General features: G+C 39.9%; 1 protein-coding gene across 2 annotated transcripts in view; it reads left to right on the plus strand.

Moving 5' to 3' along the window:
* Positions 1-23,065, plus strand: part of RPTOR (regulatory associated protein of MTOR complex 1) — a 459,589-nt gene that overhangs the window by 330,856 nt on the left and 105,668 nt on the right. For both annotated transcript variants that reach the window (XM_020813521.3, XM_020813530.3), the window contains exons 14-20: positions 1,432-1,506; positions 3,292-3,357; positions 3,538-3,729; positions 4,574-4,714; positions 12,136-12,253; positions 14,420-14,560; positions 15,973-16,131. In XM_020813521.3, coding sequence (XP_020669180.1) covers positions 1,432-1,506; positions 3,292-3,357; positions 3,538-3,729; positions 4,574-4,714; positions 12,136-12,253; positions 14,420-14,560; positions 15,973-16,131 — 892 coding nt within the window. The remainder of the gene's footprint in view (positions 1-1,431; positions 1,507-3,291; positions 3,358-3,537; positions 3,730-4,573; positions 4,715-12,135; positions 12,254-14,419; positions 14,561-15,972; positions 16,132-23,065) is intronic.

Here is a 23,065-nt window from a genome sequence, read left to right on the forward strand (position 1 = left end):
ATGGGAAGAGGGCTTGTATATGTGACAGACTTCTGAGGGTGTTCCACTGTGCACATTGAACTCACTGACAGATGGCACCCTTCTCCATAATCCCTAGGGGTGAATGCTGGACCACTCAGTGTTGGGAATCAGTGAAGCCTTTATTCTCCATATTAAAGTAAATGATGAAGATCCACTTATTGCAGGGGCAGGTGAATAAATGCATATACCCAGAGACCGTAACAGAGGAAATGTTTAGCTTGTTTTCTGTATTCTAACAATGGGCATTAAGAAACCAATGTATTCCTATCCATGTGATGGTGCTGTCATCCTAATCTGTTTTTGGCCACATTATGAAAGATTCTGAATTCATTCCAGTATATGAAACCAGAGAAACATTACCTGCCTTTTTGTCTCACTTCTTAAAATATGGGCTGCTTTAGGGTTATTGCACATATTGGTTAGGAGCAACTATATGGGGGTTTAAGTTGTGCCAAAGCTGATCTTGTGAAGGACAGTGATCACAAGTACTCTCTGTTTTGGGAAATCCCTACATGCTTATTGTAGCATAAAATCCAGCTGCAGAGGAGAAGTGGAACGTGCTAGCTATCAGAGGGCCAATAACAAAGACAACCTCAGCTCTGAAAGCCTTAAACAATCACTGCTGTGAGCTGTTAAGACTCATTTTTATGACTGTAATGGTTAGAAAACTTCTAGAAGCCTCATTTTTGCCAGTTAATACTTGTAACTGCGCAGTAAACTCCTTCTCTGTGGCCGTTCCTTCGGGGCTTAAACATGAAAATCAGAAAGAGCTTGGTGATTTATCTAAATAAGATTGTCCCAGTCCTACACAGAAAACATAAAAAAATGCCAGATGAACCACCTGGTTCCTAAGTTTGCTTCTGGGAGGGAAAAGAATGCTTGCTGTTAAATTCATTATCTCTTCCTGCCAGTGGCTTTTTGACTTTTAGAGTGTCAAAGTCATAGGAGGAGAAACAGGAAGACTTTTGAGTTTTTATCAGTTAGAGAGGAAACATTGTAATGTAATACAGAAGATGCTTGTTTTTTCCATACACCTGGCTTGCAGATGGCTGTACTCCCAGAACATTTCCTGGGCTGAATGAGCTAGATCTGAGCTGTTCTTTGCAGATAGAAGTTGCTGATGATTGCTGTCCAAATACACAAAGTTAAGAACTGAATGAACTGCTTTTGGGTACGGAGCAGTTGTCCTGTGCTTTTATAATATAAATCCTGACTGAGATTTCTCGGTTGATGTCCTGGCAAAAGGACATCACCTTTTTTTTCCCTTATATCAACTGAAAATTGGATTTGAAGCAAAAAAAAATGCTGTGGCATGAAATATTCATAACTCTTTCGTAGAGTTAAAATAAATTTTCTTCTCAGATGATTGTAAAATGGTTTTCTGTTCCCATTCCCAATTTTGTTTTTCAGTCTTGTCAGGCTGATCTCGTGAAGGACAATGGTCACAAGTACTTCCTTTCCGTTTTGGCAGATCCCTATATGCCGGTAAGGTTCAACTGTCAGCCCTTCCCTCAGACACCTTTGTTTAGATCTTACTTGTTTTATTTTGGTCTGTGTGTATCTTTTATGAGTTAGCTCAGCTTTGTTATATAGATGGTGAAAGAATTTGAGATGTAGTTCTAGCTTGCATCATGTTCTGTTGAGTGACAGCATGCAGCAATACAGAGAGCTCTCTCTTTCTCCCATAAGGGAGAAATTGATTGGCAATATACTCAGAGCAGACAGAAGAAAGTTTCCAAAGTATTATCCATAGCAAAAAAAGCTAAAAAAAACAGAGCCATATGGCACATGTTTTATTTGGTATAAGCTTTCACAGAGTACAGCCAGTGAAAGCTTATACCAGATTAAAACAGGTTGGTCTTAAAGATGCTGCTAGGCTGCCACGAAAGAAGGTGCATTAATATAATGCAGGAATTCGCTGCAACAACATGGTGACTGCCACTGGGCTAGAAAGTTTTTTTAAAGGCTTAATAGGTTAGTAATGCTTAAATGAGAAGAGAAGACAGGGAAAACCCCCTGATCTTGGGAAAGTGTGAAGGCAAGAGGAGAAGGGGATGAGATGGCTGGACAGTGTCATCAAAGCTACCAACATGAATTTGACCCAACTCCGGGAGGCAGTGGAAGACAGGAGGGCTTGGTGTGCTCTGGTCCATGGGGTCACGAAGAGTCGGACACGACTTAACGACTAAACAACAACAAATGGTTAGATGGAGCTTTGATTTTCATAGGTGCTGTGGTAATGAGTGGTGGAGGAGCTAATGCCTTCGTACCCTAATTTTGGATATCCTGACTACTGGGTAACAAGTTGCTATATCTTTGGTATGATCCACCAGGGATCTGAGCTGGGTGGATATACTGCTATACGATACACTTGATAAACTAAAGAACAGGGGTAAAGTGTCATTATTTTTTTCTTAAGTGTTTCATCACAAAAAAATTCTGTTTCTCTGTGTTCATTTTTCCTTGCAAATGACTTGGTAATAAACCAACTGAGTAGTTATTTATCATCTGTATCTTGTATAACTATTGTGATTTTTTTTAAAAAATATGTGTTTCAGGCTGTCAGGAAACATAATTGCAGTAAAGACCCTGTTTTTTCTTCGTGGTCCTTCAATTGCTTGCATGAATCAGAGTGGCACTGGTCTCTTCCCTGTATTTTTTTTCCAGCCTGCTCTTAAGGGGAAAATATAACAAAGTACAAAACAATTTTCAATCTCTCCATACTCCATTTGACAGACAGTGGCCTTGGGAAACAAATAGTTATGTAGCTCTTTAAATGTATTAAATTAAAGCATAAAGCCGTAGCATTGTTGATAATTTGCCACATGGAGAGTTAGAGCCAGTAGAAAATTCACATAGTTCTTTTACAGAAGGTATAGAAACTAGTGTCATCTTTTCATTTTGTCTGACACATTCCTGTCTGTGTGCTACATACTGAGCGAGGCTTTTCTTTGTGACATTTAAAATTTTTCCAGCCTTACATCAGAAAGCTTTAACCCACATTAAACTGAATTAACTAACTTCCTGTGAAAGGGCAGCTTTACCACCACCTGAGAAAGGATGCTTATTGTCCATGGCCATTTTTCTGCTTTTGTTAAATAATGCAATTTTTTTGTTATGCCTGAGGTTTCTCAAAGTCTCCCACTGTCACCCAAGGGACATAAAATTCCTATGCAAGGATGCTGTCTGTCTTCCAAAATTTGGGCTTGAAGCATTATTTTATTTTTTCAAAGTTTGAAACTAAACATGTTCTTGTGTATGTTTGTTAAGGCTGAACATAGGACAATGACAGCTTTCATCCTGGCAGTGATTGTCAACAACTACAATACAGGGCAGGTGAGTACAAGAGGAAAAGGGAACTATTGATGCCACATGTGACCTTGGAAAGAATCTTGAACTAAAATGTTGGACACCAGTACCCCAAACCATTGTATCTTGGCTCCTGGAGAGGATAATTTTCCTTGTAACTAATAAATGGGCAAGCAGGTTGTTGCAATGCATTGTTCTTTGTTGTAGGAAGCCTGTCTTCAAGGGAATTTGATTGCCATTTGCCTGGAGCAGCTGAATGACCCACACCCTCTTCTGCGCCAGTGGGTGGCTATTTGCTTGGGGCGTATCTGGCAGAATTTTGACTCTGCACGATGGTGTGGTGTGAGGGATAGTGCCCATGAAAAACTCTACAGCCTTCTCTCTGATCCAATCCCAGAGGTAATCTTCTATATACTATATTCTTCACATCTTCAGACTTTGGTAATCGTCTTTATGTTGGGGCTAGACAACTAAGCACACTCCAGATATTTTGAACTATAACTCCCATAATCCCTAACCATTAGCACTGTGGTCTGGGGATAACACAGTGTAATCTAACACATTTGGGGAAAACTGCTCTAGACATAAAATTAGAAAGCTGTTTAATAGGGTTTCAAATGATTAGTTGATTTTTCATTCTGGGTAATAATTTTTAACAACATTTAATTAACTGGAAAAAAGAGCCGCTAATTAATCAGGGAGATGATTTAAAATAGCAACACACAACAGCAACAGTAGTAATAGCAGCAACAGCAGCAGTAATAAAACTGCAAGTGTTACCATAGACCTATGAGGCATTTTCCACATAGAAGTAGTACTTCAGAATTATTGTTTTCACCCATATACAAATTTAATCACTAGATTAATCAATTACAACTAATGCAGTTAATCAGCCGAAAGTTCTTTAATCAGGTTCCAGCCCTACTAATTAAGATCTAACCAAAGATTTCACAAGAGTTAGATAAATGCTTTCTGAAGCTTATCCTGCAAAAAAATTGCAACTACAGTATTTCTTTTGGCACTAACCAAGCCATGTAACATGGCTGAGCTGCTCTGGAAGAGCTAAGCCAAACTCAGTGCCCATTCTTTCCAGCAAGTGATGATTTTCAGACTTGCAAGGAAGGCAAGGGTGCAGCCTTATTGATAACCTCAGACAGAGATTTCTGATACATTTCCAAGACCACAAGATTGCTGCATAAAAGGTTCAGAATGGATAGCATAGATAATTATGTTTTTCTTCCAGGTTCGCTGTGCTGCAGTGTTTGCCCTTGGTACCTTTGTAGGCAATTCAGCTGAGCGAACTGATCATTCTACCACCATTGATCACAATGTTGCAATGATGCTGGCCCAGCTCATCAATGATGGAAGTCCCATGGTCCGAAAGGTATACCAAAGGGGTTGGGGGGTGGGTGGGATATTGCTAGCAACCTTACAGGATTGGAAGAGGAGCAGAGTTCAACCTCTTAATGTTAATAAGAAGAGCCCTGCTGGATCAGGCCAAGGGTCCATCTAGTCCAGCTTCCTGTATCTCACAGTGGCTCTCCCCAGATGCCTCTGGAAGCACACAAGACAACTAGATACCTATTTCCTGAGACTCCTCCCCTGCATCTGGCATTTTGAAGTACCTTCCTTTTAAGCCTGGAGATTATACATCCCCATCATGGCTCGTAACCTGCGATGGACTTTTCCTCCAGAAATCTGTCCAATCCCCTTTCAAAGGCATCCAGGCCAGATGCCATCACCACATCCTGTGGCAAGGAGTTCCACAGACTAACGCCACCCTGGTTAAAGAAATATTTTCTTTCGTTTGTTCTCATTCTCCCAACACTCAATTTGAGTGGATGTCCCCTGGTTCTGGTATTGCATGAGAGGAAAAAGAGCTTCCCTCTATCCATTTTATCCATCCCCTGCATAATTTTATATGTCTCAATCATGTCCCCCCTCAACCGCTTTTTCTCTAGAATAAAGAGCACCAAATGCTGTAGCAGTTCCTCATAAAGGTGGTGCCCCAACCCAGTAATCATTTTAGTCAATCCCTTCTGCACCTTTTCTGGTTCCACTATGACTTTTTTGAAGTCTGTCATGGACAGCTCAGAACCCATCAGCTGATAAATAAAGTTTTGGTTTTTTGCCCCAATGTGCATTACTTTACATTTTCTTATATTGAAATACATTTGCCATTTTGCCACCCATTCTCCCAGTTTGGAGAAATCTTTCTAGAGCTCTTCACAATCCCTTCTGGTCTTCACCACTTGGAAAAGTTTAGTGTCATCTGCAAACTTGGCGATCTCACTGCTTATCTCTGTCTCCAGGTCATTTATGAACAGGCTGAAAAGCACTGTGTGCCCCAGGGCTTTTCTCCTCTCTCCATTGTGAAAATTGCCCATTGACATCTACTTTCTGTTTCCTGGTTCTCAACCAATTCTCAGTCCATAAAAGGACCTGCCCTCTTATCCCCAGACTGTGGAGTTTTCCCAGTAGCCTTTTGTGAGGGACAATGTCAAATGCCTTCTGAAACTCCAGATAGACAATATCCACTGGTTTGCTCACATCCACATGCCTGTTGACCTTTTCAAAGCATTCTAAAAGGTTTGTAAGGAAAGACTTACCCTTACAGAAGCCATGCTGATTTCCCCTCAGCAAGGCTTGTTCTTCCATGTGTTTGAAGGTTTTATCTTGGATGAGGCTTTCCACCATCTTCCCTGGAACAGATGTTAGGCTAACGGGCCTATAGTTTCCCCGGTCCCCTTTCCTCTGCTATCCTCCAGTCCACTGGCATTGTGGCTGTTTTAAGGGAAAAGTTGTATATTTTAGTTAAGAGATCAGCAACTTCATTCCTCAGTTCCTTAATAACTCTTGAGTGGATGCCATCTGGGTCCGGTGACTTATTGATCTTCAATTTGTCAATTAGGTCTAAAACATCCTCTCTTTTAACCTGTATCTGATTTAATTCATTAGTCAGGAGGGGCTGTTCAGGCAGCGGAATCAAGTCCCCCTTTACCTCCCCTTTACCACCCTCACCATCCAGAGGGCAAGCAGCTTCTCTGGCAGGTTTCCTGCTTCTAACATATTTAAAGAAGCTTTTATTATTCCCCTTTATATTGCTGGCCATACATTCCTAAAAGTCTTTCTTTGCTTTCCGTATCATCTTCTTACATTTCTTTCGCCAGAGTTTGTGTTCCTTTTTATTTTCCTCATTTCAGAAGGATTTCCGTTTACGGAAGGACCCACCCTTGCCCTTTAAAGTCTCTCTAACTCCGCTCGTTAACCATGCCAGCACCCTCTTGGACTTAGTTGAGCCCTTCTTTCTCTGCGGTATACACTTCTGCTGGGCCTCCATTACTGTTGTTTTAGACAGGCTCTATGCACACTGGAGAGATTGGATTCTTTTTACCTTCCCTTTCAACTTCTTTCTAACTAGTTTCCTCATCTGAGGGAAGTCTGCCCTTTGGAAATCAAGGGCTTTTGTGTCAGATTTGCTTGACACTCTCCCCCCAACATGCATGGCGAAAGAGACCGCTGCATAGTCTCTATTCCCTAGCGACTCAGTGACATTTACGTCCCTAACCAAGTCCTGAGTGCCACACAAGATTAAATCCAGAGTCACCAGTCCTCTGGTGGGCCCCATGACAAGTTGCTCCAAGGGACAGTCATTTAGCATGTCAAGAGACTGGTCTCTCTTTCTTGACCCAAGCACACACTGATCCAGTCGATGTGATGATAGATAATTGGAAGTCCCCCATGATTACAATCCTGTCCCTCTTGGACACCTCCCTGATTTGTCTCCTCATTTCAAGGTCCCCCTCAAGATTTTTATCTGGAGGATTCTCATTCTAGTAGACCAATCATAACGTCCCATCACACTCCCAGTTCTAATTCCTACACTATCATCACTTTGTGGTTCTCTACCCTGTCCACCCTCATTCCACAAGGATGAGGAGTCCTGATCCAGACGCCAGTCAGTTCCTTCCAGCTTTCCCCGGGGATTCAGTTTAAAAGTTCTTCTGCCACCTTTTTAATGTTACATGCCAGAACAGTGTAACAATATCACAAGCCATATCCAATAGGCAATACTAATTCTAAATATTAAAGGACCAAATGCTTGCAACAGAGAGTTGTCTTGAGAAATAATCCAATAACTAGTTTGTATGTTGACCTTTAAATTATATTGCCTCAGTTAAGGCAAGTTGTCTTTTCTGTCTTTTTAAATATGCTATTAAATTGTGTTAAAAGGGTTTTATTTAGTACTTTTTAATGAGTGGTGCGATTGTTTTTAAATTTTGTAATTGATTAATTTTCATTTTTAACACTTTTTTAAAAACTCTTTTTAAGATACCTATTGTCTCTGTGCTGTGAGAAGGGCATAAATTAGAGAGAGAGAGAGAGAGAGAGAGAGAGAGAGAGAGTTTCTGCCTGTAGAACCTTTCAAGGAACTCAGCAAACAAATGGCTCTGTGTATGCTGTAGCTACTTTGGCAGTCTTGCAGGTCATACTGGCTCCCTGTTTCTCAGTTAGTAGTCGTCCCCCGGCCCCAAATGGCAAGTCCTGTCCTGTCAGTCATTTTCTCTCTCCTGTTCTTGGGAGTCTTACATAAATGCCACTTTGCACTTGGCTTTGTGTTCTCAGCCTGAAGAATAGCTTTGTGCTGCTCTCTCCTGTTCTGAAGGAAGTAAAATTAAGTTTATCACCCCAAGTGTGATGGAGAACGCTTGCTGCAAGTGGTAGGTGAGAAAGTACCCTTGAGAAGAGGACATGTAGTCACCATGGCTCCCGTCACTGTCAGAACTCCCGGGAGCCATCATTCTAAAACACAGAACACTGTCTCTTGTCTGGGCTGAATATCTGGATGCTTCATTTTGCCCAGTGGAGGCAGGCATGAGGTCTTTATCAATATGGCATTTCATTTGCCATACAATTTGAGAAATCCCTTTGAAACAGAAAAGAGCATTTCATAACTGAATAATGAGAGATCAGGCATTTTTAAAAGGATTATTTTAGAACTGGCAAGAAATTCACCATTGGGAAGTACATTGCTGAATGCCAACGGAAAGTGATATCTGTCAGCAGGAATCCATCAGACGTCTCTGTCACCAGTTTCACTTTGAAGCCCTAACATCAGAAAAAGGACAAGGAAATGAGATTAGTTGTTCTCTAGCTCCAGAATTTCATCACTCTGTAGAATCTCTTGTTGCTTCCCCCCACTGAAAACAGGAGCCATATTCTGTTTCGTAATCTTTTGCATTATCATTATTCTGATAGTAGACTCTTATGTGAAGATACATTAATCAAATTTGTGATGTATTTATTGCTGGCTGGAAACTGAAATATGTAACAGCCCTATAAGAGGAAGAGAGATGGGTGTTGAACTACAAAGAACTTTCCATACAACTCTCCTCCATTGGAGGGATAACATAATAAATTGTATGTGGAAAGTTGCATATTTTGGCTTCCTGTTAGGGAGTAGCAGCATATTCATCACCTGATGGCATTGAGGGACATTGCAGCCAGAACATCTAGCTTGGTTTTCCTGTATTTACTATAGACAAAATGCATTTAATTTTTCTTCCAGCTTGTGTTTGTATACATAGGGTATTAGTGATGCTACTTGTGCAGTTAATAAAGAAGTACCAAGTAAAATTTTAGTTTCCTCTAGTAAGTATCATCTTCCTAGTTCATGATATTTAGAAACTTTATGAGAATCCTGTTGGTTCTTCACACTGACATAAGGCAACAGCATGAATCACAGTTGCAAATTGCTGCCAGTTAACAGTTAAATTGCTGCTGCTTTTATTCTTTGTCATGTGCCACTTATGTGACTTGGCAAATAACAAAGAACACAAGCAGTGATTCATTAACTGCTGGCAATTCACCACTGTGATTTATGGCATAGCACTTGTAAATAACAAATAGGGCTCTGGTAATCAAACGCTGAAGTTCTGAGGATGATTTTGGTTTGCCATATTCTGCATCCAGATCTTGTGGATTCCTTCCCCACCCCCATGGAATATATATAAGGAATTGCACTCCTACTACGTTAGCATTTGTTTCATATATCACATATCAGATTTCATTCCTTTCTTTGAGGCATCAGGTCTACAGCTCTCCTGGCAAGCCATGATGTTTCTGTAAGGCATCTTAAAGTCACCCAGAATAGGAAAACAAGGCTTCAGAATCTGGAAAGTGGCCTAAGTCACCCTACCAGAGTCTAATCGGGTTAATGAGGTCCAACAGGGGAGTTTCTGTGGGCAGGAGAGGAATGGAGCCATGGCCTAGCTTCCAGTTCAGTACTTCTAGACACAGTACATCTGGTTGACAATATTGGCCTGATTCAAAGTGTAAGCTTACCTAGTAATAAAGGGACATTTGTTGCCAAAAAATAAAATCCTTTTGGAGTCAAATGCTTCAGCTTTCTTCAGATCTTCACACTAAAGTGAAGGGGTGGGGGGGAAATCAATGTTTCACCAAGCCAAGAATAAAAAAGTGTCCTCATCCTCATTCAAGGTGACAGATGGGTATTAATTTTGTCAGAAACTATTGTTATTTTTTTTAAAAAAAATGTTCTCACAAAAGAGAAGCCTTACACTGCGCTATTGCAAAATAAGACATTTGAAAAGCCCTGCTGTGTGCTATTTTCTTTGTGTAAGGATGAGAATAGGGGAGGCATATGTACTGTTGGTTCCTTAGGAGTAAACCTGCACAGTCCAGCAATGAATCTTTATAGGAGACAGTGAGTTCAGAACAGAAGCATATTCATAGCAGTCTTGCTCTTAGCCTTACTACACTGAATTTAAAAAGGCATTTGAAGTAAGGATTACTGCATATATCTGCTGTCAAGATTTGAAATACTGTATAACTCTTAAAAGATCAAGAACCCAATAGAAGCCCAGTACAGAATATGAATGTTTCCTGTTTGTTTATCAGTTCATTTGTTCATCTAGTCATTCTTTTACTGGTCCATCTTTCTCCCAAGACTGAGAAGGGACTCAAAGCATAATTAGAAAACTAGATACTGTACAATTAAAAATGCCATAAATTGTCACAATATTAGAACACAATTAAACATATCACCATATTAAAACAATTGTAATAAAACAAACTGAAAACCATATACAATTTTTTAAAAATAAAATAAAATATGGCACTGCCCATTGAAAGTTCCTTTCTCAGCAACCAGCCATTTTTTGAAAGTTGGCTTTAATGAAAACATCTACCTACCTTTGATGAAATTTTGGAGGTGAGTTCCCCAGGTAATACTAATTTCTATCATCCAGAGTTCTGAAGTTTGATGTCACCGTTATGCTAATGATACACAAGTCTGTCTGTCCTCTCTACCCAACTCAGAGGAAGCTATTTCTGTTCTAATGCAGTGTCTTGTTTTGGTGATGAACTATCTGTCTCTGTAGCAGAGATGGCAATCTTCCTCTTCGCCATCCCAAACTAACTAGATACATACCAAAATTCTGATTGTTACACTGTAGTCTGCACCAGTTATGGTAAATCCATGAAATATGTGTCTACCCTGTGAGTCTCAGTACTTCTCAATTTAAGTCAAGGTTTGGCAACCTGCAAGCTACAGCCAATTTTTCAGGTCCCCACACCTCTTGCCCATGAGTTACCACCACAAGACCAAAAAACAATATTAAAAACAAGATACACAAGAAGAGCACATCTTGTTTTAAAGCACAGTTACACTTCAAGAGCATGACTTGTACTTAAATTTCCTGTTTGGTCAATCTGTATGCAGTGAAAATAGGTGGAAGAAACATCAGTAATATAAGATATGCAGATGATACTGTTTTATTGACAGAAAGCAGCAGTGGTTTGAAACAACTCTTGGTAAGGTGAATGAAGAAAGTGCAAAAGCAGGATTGCAATTAAAGAAGACAAAAGTTGTCTTTAAAGCTGACACTGAAGAAATTAAAATTGTTAAATATATTGTATATTTTGGTTCAGTCGTCAATCTAAGTGGGGACTGTTGCCAAGAAATCAGTAGAAGACTGAGACTCAGGAGAGCAGCAGTGAATGAACTAGAAAAGGTAATCAAGTATAAGGAGATGTCACTGGAGACCAAGGCCAAGACCATCCCACTATTGTAGTCTCTGTTATTGTGTGAAAACTAGACAGTGAAGAAAGCCAACAGGAAAAAAATTATTCATTCAAAATTTGGTTCTGGATGATACTTTTGTGGATACCATGGAGTGTAAGAAAGAGGAGCAAGGGGGTCGTAGATCAAATCAAGCTTGAATTTTCTCCAGAAGCAAAACTGACAAAACTGAGGGTCTCATGATCTGGGCACATCATGAGAAAACAAGACTCCAGAAAATATAGTAATGCTAGAAAAAGTTGAAGGAAGCAGGAAAAGAGGAAGATGAATGAGATAGATAGACTTCATAAAGGAAGTCGTAACCTTGAGTTTGCAGATGCTGAGCCAGACTGTTAATGACAGGACATTTTGGAGGTTTTTCATTCATAGAGTTGCCATAAGTCAGAAATGACTAGATGTCACATAAAATATTTCCAGATCCGCAGTAGTGTTTTAAAATAAGATGCGTGCTCCCTATGCCTTGTTCTTAAGAGAACATTTAGTTTTTTTATCACCACACATTGCTTTAGCTAACAAAGCAAATATCCCTTGATCCTTGACTTTGTATAACAGGTGTCATATTTTCTGGTCTCTGTGAGATTCTCAGACTTTTTGTGACTGAGATGCACCCTGCTTTTGCAGTGCTAAGAGGTCTTTGTATTGAATTATTTGACACACAACGGTGTTCAGAGGTCTGTTTTTCCTTATTTGCCTCTCTATAGGAGTTGGTGGTAGCACTGAGTCACCTTGTGGTCCAATATGAAAGCAATTTCTGCACAGTTGCCTTGCAGTTTATGGAAGAAGAGAAAAACTATGCACTACCTTCACCTGCTGCTCCAGGTACTACATCATTTCCTTTATGGAAGAAAACCAAGATGAAAGGTGTTTTTATATGAGAGAGGACTTTATTGACTAGATCAAAGATTGTATTCGATAACCGAGAAACATTTGTTTCTTCTTAGGCATTTTTTTAAAATGATATTCCCCAAAGTTCTTCCTTTATTTGAACAGTGATATCATGAATGCTGTTTCATTTCTTTGTGTAGTTTGGACTGCCTAATGCCAGGACATTGCCAAGGTGGTGTCTAAAATTCACATGTGTCACTGAAATACCACCTAGCACTACACGGGGAAACCCTAACTTTGTGAACGTTCTCCTCTCACAATGTACTGTGTTTATCTTTCTGACTTGCTTTTTGCACAAACCATAGTTTGCTGCTATATCAAAAAACAATAATTCAGACTTGCACTCCAGAACGGAACAAGTAACTTCAACCAGACACTATTTTCTAGTTTTGGTTTGGAAGACCCATGCAAGTCATGGTTTGTTCTAAACAGGAAGCCAGATCAGAGATGGAAGCCTACAAGGTGAGAAAGGCGGGAGTATGTGAACCTCAGGCTCAGTTATGTAACACCAAACCCTGCTTATCTGTTACCCTGGTTGCATAACTACTTTCTTTGCTGATTTCTGTAGCATTCATTGCTGCCATTAAGTATTTTTCTGTTCTTCCAGTCTTACTCTTAGCAAACTCTGAACATGACCATGTTATATCGTACAGAGTTGTAGCCCCAAAAGCAAATTCGGTGGCTCAAATCCTGCTACTTAATGTAGTAAATCTGAGTTCTATTAATTCAAATGGGCCTACTCTAGCTGTAACTTGGATGAGTAAATTGCAACTGGATTAGGCCCATTTGCACTAATGGAATGTTTGTAGGAGTTAACTCACCAAATCACTGATTCATTGGGCTTACTCTAGTGTGACACGATGCTAAGATTTCAATCAGTGTCAAATTAATATAGGGATTCTGTGTGTGTGTGTGTGTGTGTGAGAGAGAGAGAGAGAGAGAGAGAGAGGTGTGCCATCAAGTCACATCCCTCTTTTTTCCTCCACATTAGGAATTTGTTTTATTTGAGCAATAAAATAAACCTGAACAAATAATTGGTGGCTTTTCATGGAAATGTCATCTGAAATATTAAATACTCTGAATAATCTCTAGAGATGTGGGAACCTCATTTAGAAGAAAGCACAGTTGTTTCCCTGCAATGAGTAATTTAGTAACACCTTTGTTGAAAAAAATGGATTGCATTAAAAATATGAAAACCTGGACCTCCATCCCTTTGCCCTATGTTGCTGATTGTTGCAAAAAACAATAATGCCTAATGGTTATGGATCATCTTTATTTATTCAGGAGAAATCTAAGGTCCTTTTTAAGGAGAAAGGTGGGATAAAAATATTTTAAATAAATAATAATTTTAAATAAGGTAATATGTAAATAAAACACACAAGAAGCATCTCCTCCACATCACTGAAACTATCTGACTGTAGTACAGAATGTAAAGGCCGTTATACAGCACAAAACCTATTGCAATCTGTTTCAGCAAGGAAATGAGAAACAGGCCAAACATTTGAAATCTCAGGCATTGAGAGCATAATGTATCTTTTAGAGACATTTGGCTAGGGAAAAGAGCCTTAAACTTTTGTTGACCTTTTATTATGGAAAAGGTTTCTAGTCTCACACTTCACCATCACATACTGCAGCATTCAGTTAATTGAGGTTTTATGGAACTATCTTGTAAATCCCATTAGAGTTAAGGGAGGCTGTACAGAGCAGTCAGTAAATTCTGTCAGTTTCTTAGATTAGTAGATGGAAAAGGTATCTGAATTTTAGAGATGACTTGCCTTGATTATGTCTTCTCCATACAGGTACCCTTTATGCAAGGGTGGGTAACATCCAGTCTGTGACTTATGTGTAAGCCCCCCCCCCCAGCCATTTTTGTGCCCTACAAATCTAGATGATACCTCTTCTCTCGCATGTCTGGAAGAGGAGGAAGGAAATGAATCTGCGAAGCAATAGTTTTGATTGTTCTTTTATTGTGACAGTGACCTGTTTGAGAACAGATCATGCCCCTTTGCAGTGCAGTCCTGTCCCTTCACTATTGAACTGTTATTGCCATTGTTGTTATTTCTTTGTTCATGTGGATAAGTAATAATGTTGCCTCCCTAGAGAGTGGAAGCCTGACTCCAGTGCGGGACAGTCCATGCACACCAAAACTCCGTTCTGTCAGCTCCTATGGGAATATTCGACAAGTCACTACAGCAAGGAACTTGAATAAGTCATTGCAGAATCTCAGCTTAAATGAAGAATGTAAGATGGCTTTTAAGCGTTTCCTTTCAGTTTCCACTCTCATGCATGCTCTGTCTCTCACTCTTGGAAATTCTGACTGTTGACAACTTTAGTGACATTAATCTGTGCCTATAACATGGTAGACAATGTATCTAAATGCCAGTGGTGAATAATGGGACATAGGATTGATTTTGGAAAATCACCTGCTGAAATGAATTCATGGAAAGCAACTTCTCCGTCCTCTGCCCACATTGCAGATCCCTGTTGCTTGTGAAAGCAGTGCCAGGGTGCTCTTTAAAGAGGGTAACATGTGACAGTGAAGGATGCTGAAAGAAGATGGGAGGGATCAACTAAAATCAAACCTAGGCACGTCTCTGTTATTAGAGCTCCATGAACCCAGGATGCTTCCACAAATGTCTGGCAATTCATGCCTGCTCTTCCAACAGCCAACCGTGCCTCATTTCATCACATTCCAGAACAGAAGACTTTCTGTAACAACGTCCTTCCACTTGTCAATGCTGGGACCCAGTTTGGGGTGAGACGTAGCCCAGTAGTAAAATGATGGATCCAGTGCATTTGAGGGTGCTTTGGATATGTACAGATTACCACACTTTGGCCTCTAGCTAATGTGAAGGAGAACCAAAGTCATGCTGATGCACCTCTGACTTGGCCAATTAATTTTTTTTCAGAGATCCCAAAAGTTTATGCTTCTTCATGCCACACGTATCCTTCTGTATGTGTGTGTTGTTCCACTCCACCAACTCCTTTACCTCAAGGCCAGTAGGAGGAAATAGGAGAGTGCACTAACGCTGTGTGCTCACTTTCCAAGTTAAAAGGGCGGGGGAAGAGACCACTGCTCCACAGAAACTAGTGCTAGTAGCATTCCCAAAAACCACCTTTTGAGTTCTGTAACCTGCCTATCGAAAACCAGTGCTTTAGAAAAGGTAGCTGATTTTGTATTTTGTTATTTCTTTACACTTGTCAAGGGAAAAATATTATGGTATTAGCCTTAAAGAAAAGACACATAATCTTCTTCTACAAAGGTTTGCCTCTCATTGGGCTTTGGGAACTACAGAAGTATAAATATTTTTCACTAAGAAAGTGGAATGTTTTAGACTGATATCTCTAAAGCACTCACCACCTTCTTGTTGCTGACTGAATGCCATGTGTAGGGTGTGAGCACTTTGAACACAGCCAGGGTCATTAATGTCAGAAGCTAAGCAAGGTCATGCCTGGTTAGTACTTGGGTGGGAGCCCACCATATGATTCCATGAATAAGAATCCTCTCCGCAATCGTGGAGAAACATTGCAAACCAGAGTTGCCAATATTGGGCAAGATAGACCAATGGTCTGAAGTAGTATAATGCAATTTGCTGTTTTTCAGATAAGTGTTCTTACAGTCTTTTGGTGTTTCTGTACTTCTTCTTTGACAGCTGGGAGTGCTGTTGCATTTTCCCCTGGGAACCTTAGCACCAGTAGCAGTGCCAGCAGCACCTTGGGCAGTCCTGAGAATGAAGAATATATCCTCTCTTTTGAAACCATTGACAAGATGAGAAGAGTCAGCTCCTACTCATCACTGAATTCCCTGATAGGTGAGCCTAGACATTTCAAAGTGAATCGTGTACCCTAGTGTATAGGGAAGGGAGGCTTTGAGGAGGAGGTGTAAGCAAACATCTTTGTAAGGGGAAAAGGTTGTAATGTGAACAATGCCATAGCTGAAAACATGAATTCCCTGCTGTTTTTTTAGGATAATGAGTGGGTATAAAACACTGACACAGCTGGATTTATGTGAAGGGATGTCACTTTCCTGAGGAGGAAATGGCTGCATTTTCCTACAGAAGTCCAGGGAAAAGAAACAAATGCTAAGTGGAAGTTCTAACCTCCCCCAGTCTTCAATTCTATACTGTAGGCAGATAGAATATGTAGTCCATGCTCTTTATGTACTGCCTTGTTGATATTGACATCCTTTTTTCTGCAGCATAATCAGTCTGTCCAACTGTTTGTACATAGGTTATTAAGGGATCTTAAGCCCCAGTAGTATACTAATATGAGCCATGAGTGGATGGGAGTGGGATGCAGAAACAGAGCTCCTGCATCTGAGTTACTTCCTCTTCTGCTACCATGAGAACTCTCTTACCACATATACATATATGCCATATCTCTCTCTGAGCAGTATAAGCAAACACTAAATTGGAGTAGCTGCTTGCTTGTATCATGATAGGTAGAACACACTGCTTATAGTCACTCTGATATAGCTAGTGTTTGGTTAATTTTTATTATTAATGTTCTTATTTTATTCTTAATGTTCTATGATACAAGCTGATCAGGGATTGTGAATATGATAATGACAAATTACTAAAAACTCAATCAGATTTTGCTGCTTGAAATTGCTTGCCCTAGCAGTGAATTGGCAAGTGTTTTTATACTGATTTCTTTCCCCTAGGATTTACTGAAAAGTTGCATACTTATAGCAGGGAGTGAAAGCTTTCATTAAAAAAAAAATTGCACAAAATCAGCTCAGCTATATAAAACACCTTTTGTCTATGAAATCTATTATTTCATTGCTGTTGCTTTAAAGACGTGTGTCTCTAATTATTATGTGTGTCTGGGCAGCACAGTCAAAAACAGAGCCTGAGAATGAGTTAGAGATGAGTGAGTGTAGCATAAAACACATAAGCAGTTCTCCAGTGCCTTCCTCATTCATATTCAGTGAGGAACAGTTCATATCCAGCTGTAAACGATACAGCTTATGGAAGTGTTTAAAATTCATAACTTACATAGAATCTCATTACTTGCAGCACTTACCTCTTTAAGGGCAGGAATTTTCTTCCTTCACTATCCAATCTCCTTTTTTTCCAGTATGCTGGTCTTATCTGCCCTGCATCCTGGAGGAAATAGTTTCAAGACTGGTCCATATGCTTAAAACCTACCCAACTCATTATATTCTTTTAAAATTTCTCCGCACTTGCTCTGGCTTGGAAGAGCAAACATTTCAGGACAAAGGGCCACAATAAGAATTTCATGAGCTAAAGGGATACATACCATGTTAGCTGTGAGAAGCTCAAAGTAAAGGCTTCAAGGCAGGTGAGGTTGAGTTGGATTGTTCGAGGTATGCGCTATCTACCAGAGTAAGCTTTCAGGGAAGGATGATTATTGCAAAGGTCCGAGCTCAGGTGAATGATGTCAAACACCTACTGGTTGCTCAGGTCCCACTGCTTAGCAGAAGGCTAGCAAGCATGTAAGAACAAGAGCCCTAACATGAAGCTGTGCTTTTCAGAATTGCCTAATGGCCTACAGATACGTCCTCTGTGTCCTTTTGTTGAGACCTTACAGGAAAATAAAAGATTCGGAGTGATTAATGAAGTGATGAAGATGCAAATCCTGGACTTTTTCAAGGATGGATTAGTGTTCTTACCTTGGCTGTTAGGCTCATACTCCGATAGTCAGACCCTTGAGTTCTTGGCCAAATTACAGAGGCCAAATGAAAAAGTAGCAATGTATAATCAATATTCATGATTCTGAAGTTAAAAAAAAAGTGTAGGATAAATATAAAACCATGTGAAGATGGATACCCAGAGCTCCACGGTTAAGCATATTCTATGCATGCATGTGGTGTCAAGTTCTGTCACTGGTTCTCAAAAAGCAAGGCTGGAAGAGCCTTTTGCCTGAGATTGTGGAAAGAAACTAGGAACAGTAGATAGTGATGGGCTGGTCCAGTAGTCTTATGGCTCTGTGTAAAGCAGCCTTATATATTAAAAGTACTCCCATTGTGCTGCTTTAGTGTGTGAGACCTTTTCTCTCAGTTGCAGTGAATGTCATAGGTAGAGCAGTGGGATGGAGTGCAATGTGAAGGGTCAGTAACAGACAGAATTTAGGAAGGAGGCACCCAGTAGCAATGACACAGGCATTTGGACAAGGTATGAAGAGGCTTTTACAAGTGAAGATGGTGTCACTGTCAGTGTCTGGGTATGGAGAGAGCCCGATTTCACTCAGGGAGCTGGAGGGATTGGGACAAGATAACTTGGAGCTGAGACTCAATGAAAGGGAGAGAGGTGGAGGGACCGGGATGTTGGAAACAGGTATCAGAAAGCTGAGAGAAAAGGGGACCTTTTAAAAGAGAAGAGGAGGCTGTAGAGAGGTAGGCATTAAAAAGTGAAGCTCTCCCAGGCTTGATCACAAACACTAAACAGGCAATGCATTTGTCTGTTTAGTGCAGTGGTTCTTAACCTTTTCTTTACCACATACGCCCTTTAAATATCTTTTGTTGTCACAGAACACCAAGACTTGACTCAAGATTTTAAACACTACAATGCATCAAATATTTATTTAAAGTTTTTCATGAAGAGCCCCATTGACAGACAGTGACACTTTTTAAGATGACCAGAAAAGCATCATTTTGCTTTGAACAGGATGCCCCGTCATCAACATAAACAGTTCTTTTACGTTTCAGATTCAGCCAGTGATCCATTCTGAGGCTCAGCCAAAATGTGTTGTTAAGGAATTGACTACAATAATATCAAAAAGTCACCTTACCCAACAATAATCAAATTGTTTTATTAGCAAAAATTGAAGAAGAAACACAATCACAAAATCCATCTGCACACTCACTGACACTGACTGACTCTGACTCCTTCCCACGACTTCTGACTGTCTGTGCAGTAGCAAGACATGTCACATGCTGTCTTTCAGCCACTCAGTGTCATTCACTTGCATGTTCTTACCATGTGCAGACATATCAAACAGTTATTTGTTAAGAAGCAGTTATTTTCATAGCTGATTTTTTAACCTTTTTTTATGGAGGCAGTAGGTTAGAAAAACTAAGCTTTACACAAACAAGCAAGGGAAATTAAGATTTTGTTCTACACTTCCTTTTCTTTCTTTTTTCATTCATTCGTTCATTCATTCGTTCATTCATTCATTCATTCATTCATTCATTCATTCATTCATTCATTTCTGTTTTAACTACAGAAAATCATAACGTTTCTTACAGCCTTTGCAGACCCCCTGTGAGGACATCACAGCCTCCCAGGGGTCTGTGGATCACAGATTAAGAACCTATGGTTTAGTGCATTTGTCCCCTCTGGCAATTGTCAACTTGCTTAGCTGAACATCTGGTCGAATGAAGAGAAAAATGGTCTCTAGCCTGGGTGTTAGCTAAGTTGTAATTGGGAAGTCGAAGAGGTGTAAGAAGAAGTATTTATTAATAGATTGAAACCCTGTTCTGTTTTTGCTTAACAGAATCTCTGAGCCTTTAGCTCTAAAGGCAGTATGAGAAAAATGTTGCTGTCCAGCAGTGAAAATCGGTTTGGTACATGAAATGCAGTGTTCTTATAAGTCAGTGGCTCCCAATCTTGGGTAACCCAGGTGTTCTTGGACAGCAATTCCCAGAGGCCTTCACCACCAGCTGTGCTGTCTAGGGTTTCGGGAGCTGCAGTCCAAGAGCACCTGAGTTACCTAAGGTTGGTAACCACTGTTCTAAGTGATTGCACTGTCTTGCGCTAAATGCTGTATTATGCTAAGTGATTGTCTTGTCTTGACTTTGGTATTATGGGGGTGGTGGTGTCATTATTACTCATCCTCCCTCAGAAGCCTCACTCACTTGCTCAGGCTTCATGCCTTCTGCCATAACTTGTGTAAATCAATTTCTCCCCTACAGGTGTGCCTCATTTTTGTGAATTTAATTTCCTGTCACCACACTCCAGTAAATGTATGAGGCTGAGGCATTTTTCTTCATACAATTATTGTTCGACCTCCCCAAATACTTTGTGCTTACAACTACCTTTCCTCCACATGTGAAATAATGGTTGAATCACATTGTTCCCTCTTGTTTTGAAAGTAGCTTATTTGTGCATTTACGTTAATGTAATTACTCAGATAGAAGGTGGTTTTCTGAAACCTGTAGGATCTGTTAGGTTCGGAGTATAAGTGATTTGATTGGGAAGCCAAAGTTGTACTGTTGTGTCAGTGAGTAATCTTCCTGAAGGACTGGTACACAATTATACTGGCAGAATAACGTCACTCTTCAGTGAGGAAAGTTAGGGTGTTTGTAGCCTTGGGAGAAGCTAGAGTAAAATGTTCTGGAAAAGGAGAATGCAAATAACATTTATGAAATACTGCCAGTACAGTTATGTTCCACATTTCCTCTAAGGAGCTCAGAATAGCATATGCTCTTGTGTTCCCATTGTACCAACAACCTTGTAAAATAGGTCAGATTAAGAGGGAGGGAGTGGTCCAGTGTCAGCTATGGATCTTCACAGCTGATGAGGATTTTATTGGTCTCCCCAGTCTTAATCCATCATTCTAATTAGTTCAGTAACTGTTCCATAAAATACAAAGAAATTATACTGTTTTAAAAGAAAAGTTGTGTATGAGATTTGGAATCAGCTTTTTTAGGGCCAGTACAAAATTAAAGCATCTAGAGGCTATCATAACAGATGTCATCTTAAAAAATGAATTAATTATTCTCACACACACATATAGGAATGCCTCCTTAAAATGGCACTTGCCCTCTGTAATTTTAATCAGTGTTTATACTTATTTATTTTTTATTTATTAAGTCTGCTGTCTAAATTATGAGAACACCGTTTTAGTAAGATTCCTTTGGGCTTTATCAATTGCTGTGTTTCATTGCTACCGTTAAAAAAAACTGTGCATTCTCTAAAAATGACTTGAAAACTTGGAAACATGGTGGTTCTTGCCCACAATGCTTCTTGCATTCTACAACTCTACCAGATTTGTGATGGTGTGGAGGAGACTAAATGGTAGCAGGAAAAGTTCTCAAGGTTTTGAAGGCTAAAGAGTCTCCACTGAGCTGCCAAAAATGCAGAAACATTTAGTTCTTTTTTTTTTTTTGTCCCCTGACACAATATGTCTGGACAAGAAAAAATGAATAAACATTCACATTGGTTCCTGAAGCATGGTGAGAACTTAAAGAGGAGGCATTATCCCCGTTATAGGTTATCTCCAATTATCCTCCCAACCCCCACCACCTATAGGGAAAGGGGGCATCAGCAACAGGGAGTGTTTAGAATCGTTGTTACTGAAGGAAGCTGATTATAAGCAGAGACAGACTTCACAGGGGAGCTTGCTTCAGTTTGTAATCATTGTGCCTTTTATGATCTAGAGGTGTTCATTTCTGAGCTTCCCTTCCAAAGTTTGGCATCCTTTATAGCCTATATAGAATGTCTCATCTGGAGATTATGATGTTGAATTCCCACAGCTTCGCGGATGTAGCTGTGCTAGACATTGAAGAGAAATTAAAATGACACTGCAACTGTCTTCATGTTCCATTCATTCATGCCCTTTCAGCAGGGTGGTGAGACTGAAAGATGCAAACCACTTGTGCTGTCCTAATTGTGGTTGTTGAATTGAATAAAGAGCCTTGCATATCTGAATAAAAACTAAAAGCCATCAGTAAAGAAAGGCAATTTACTTCACACATTCCTTGCTAAAAGGAATCATTTTGCATCTCTCTGTGTTACAAGGTCCATTTAACCAATTTTGAATTGGCACAGCTAATTACAGAGCTGTCATTTTAGATGAACTTCCAGCATATATGTTCCTGTCTTGTGCTTTGTGTCTGCATCTCTTTTATTTATTTATTTATTTATTTATTTATTTATTTATTTATTTATTTATTTATTTATTTATTTATTTATTTATTTATTTATTTATTTATTTATTTATTTATTTATTTATCACAGTCCATTATGCAGGAGTAAAACAAGTTTCCCCTCCTGCTGCTAGTATTTCCTTTCATCAGCACACTGATTCAGTAGATTCAAGCTTGAGAAGAAGCTTGAATGCGTCACTCACTGTGAATCACTACTATGAGCCATTCTTTCATTAAAAGGGGAAGGGTACAAAAACAATGTGTGGGGTGAGGGGAGCACACCTTCCAGTATTCATTCTGAAGAGTCTAACAATCTTTCAGACAAATTTCCTCTGTTCTCCCCAGCTGGTGAGTGAGTAAGGCATTCCAGTGGTACTTTTTTGTTGTTGTTGAAAGATCAGATAATATTAAAGCAAGGTTTGTATGAGTGTGTGCGCGCGCATGTGTGACTGCACATGTTTTTGTTTCTTTATCCTCCTGTCATGAGAGAAAGTGTGTTGGTGTGTGTTAACACAGGATGCTGCAGTACTAAAAGAGAGATTTCCTCCCCTGTCTGCTGGTCTTTCATGAACTTTAAAGGGAATCTCAAACACTTGAGATTTCCCAGCAGTCCTTATGTAACTTTCTGCATAGAACCAAGAGCGCAGGAGGGAGAATGCTGATCAGGAGTGAAGAGCGCTCTCCTGGTGGTGCAGGCTTCCTGACATATTGACAGCTGGCAGCTTCCTGACTTTCATCATTTTTGCTGCTTCTCTCTTGTGACTTGTGTGCCAAAAGTCAAGCTCATTCAGTGCTCTCAAAGCCTAGCACAGCAAGAAGGCATTCATTGTCTGCCATGAATTTTAGACTAAATGGGGTGGGAGCTTGAGATTTCAGCCAAATATGAGACCTCATTAAAGAGCCAATTTCGCATG

The sequence above is a fragment of the Pogona vitticeps genome, chromosome 2 (assembly GCF_051106095.1).
Source record: "Pogona vitticeps strain Pit_001003342236 chromosome 2, PviZW2.1, whole genome shotgun sequence".
NCBI classification, from domain to species: Eukaryota; Metazoa; Chordata; class Lepidosauria; order Squamata; family Agamidae; genus Pogona; species Pogona vitticeps.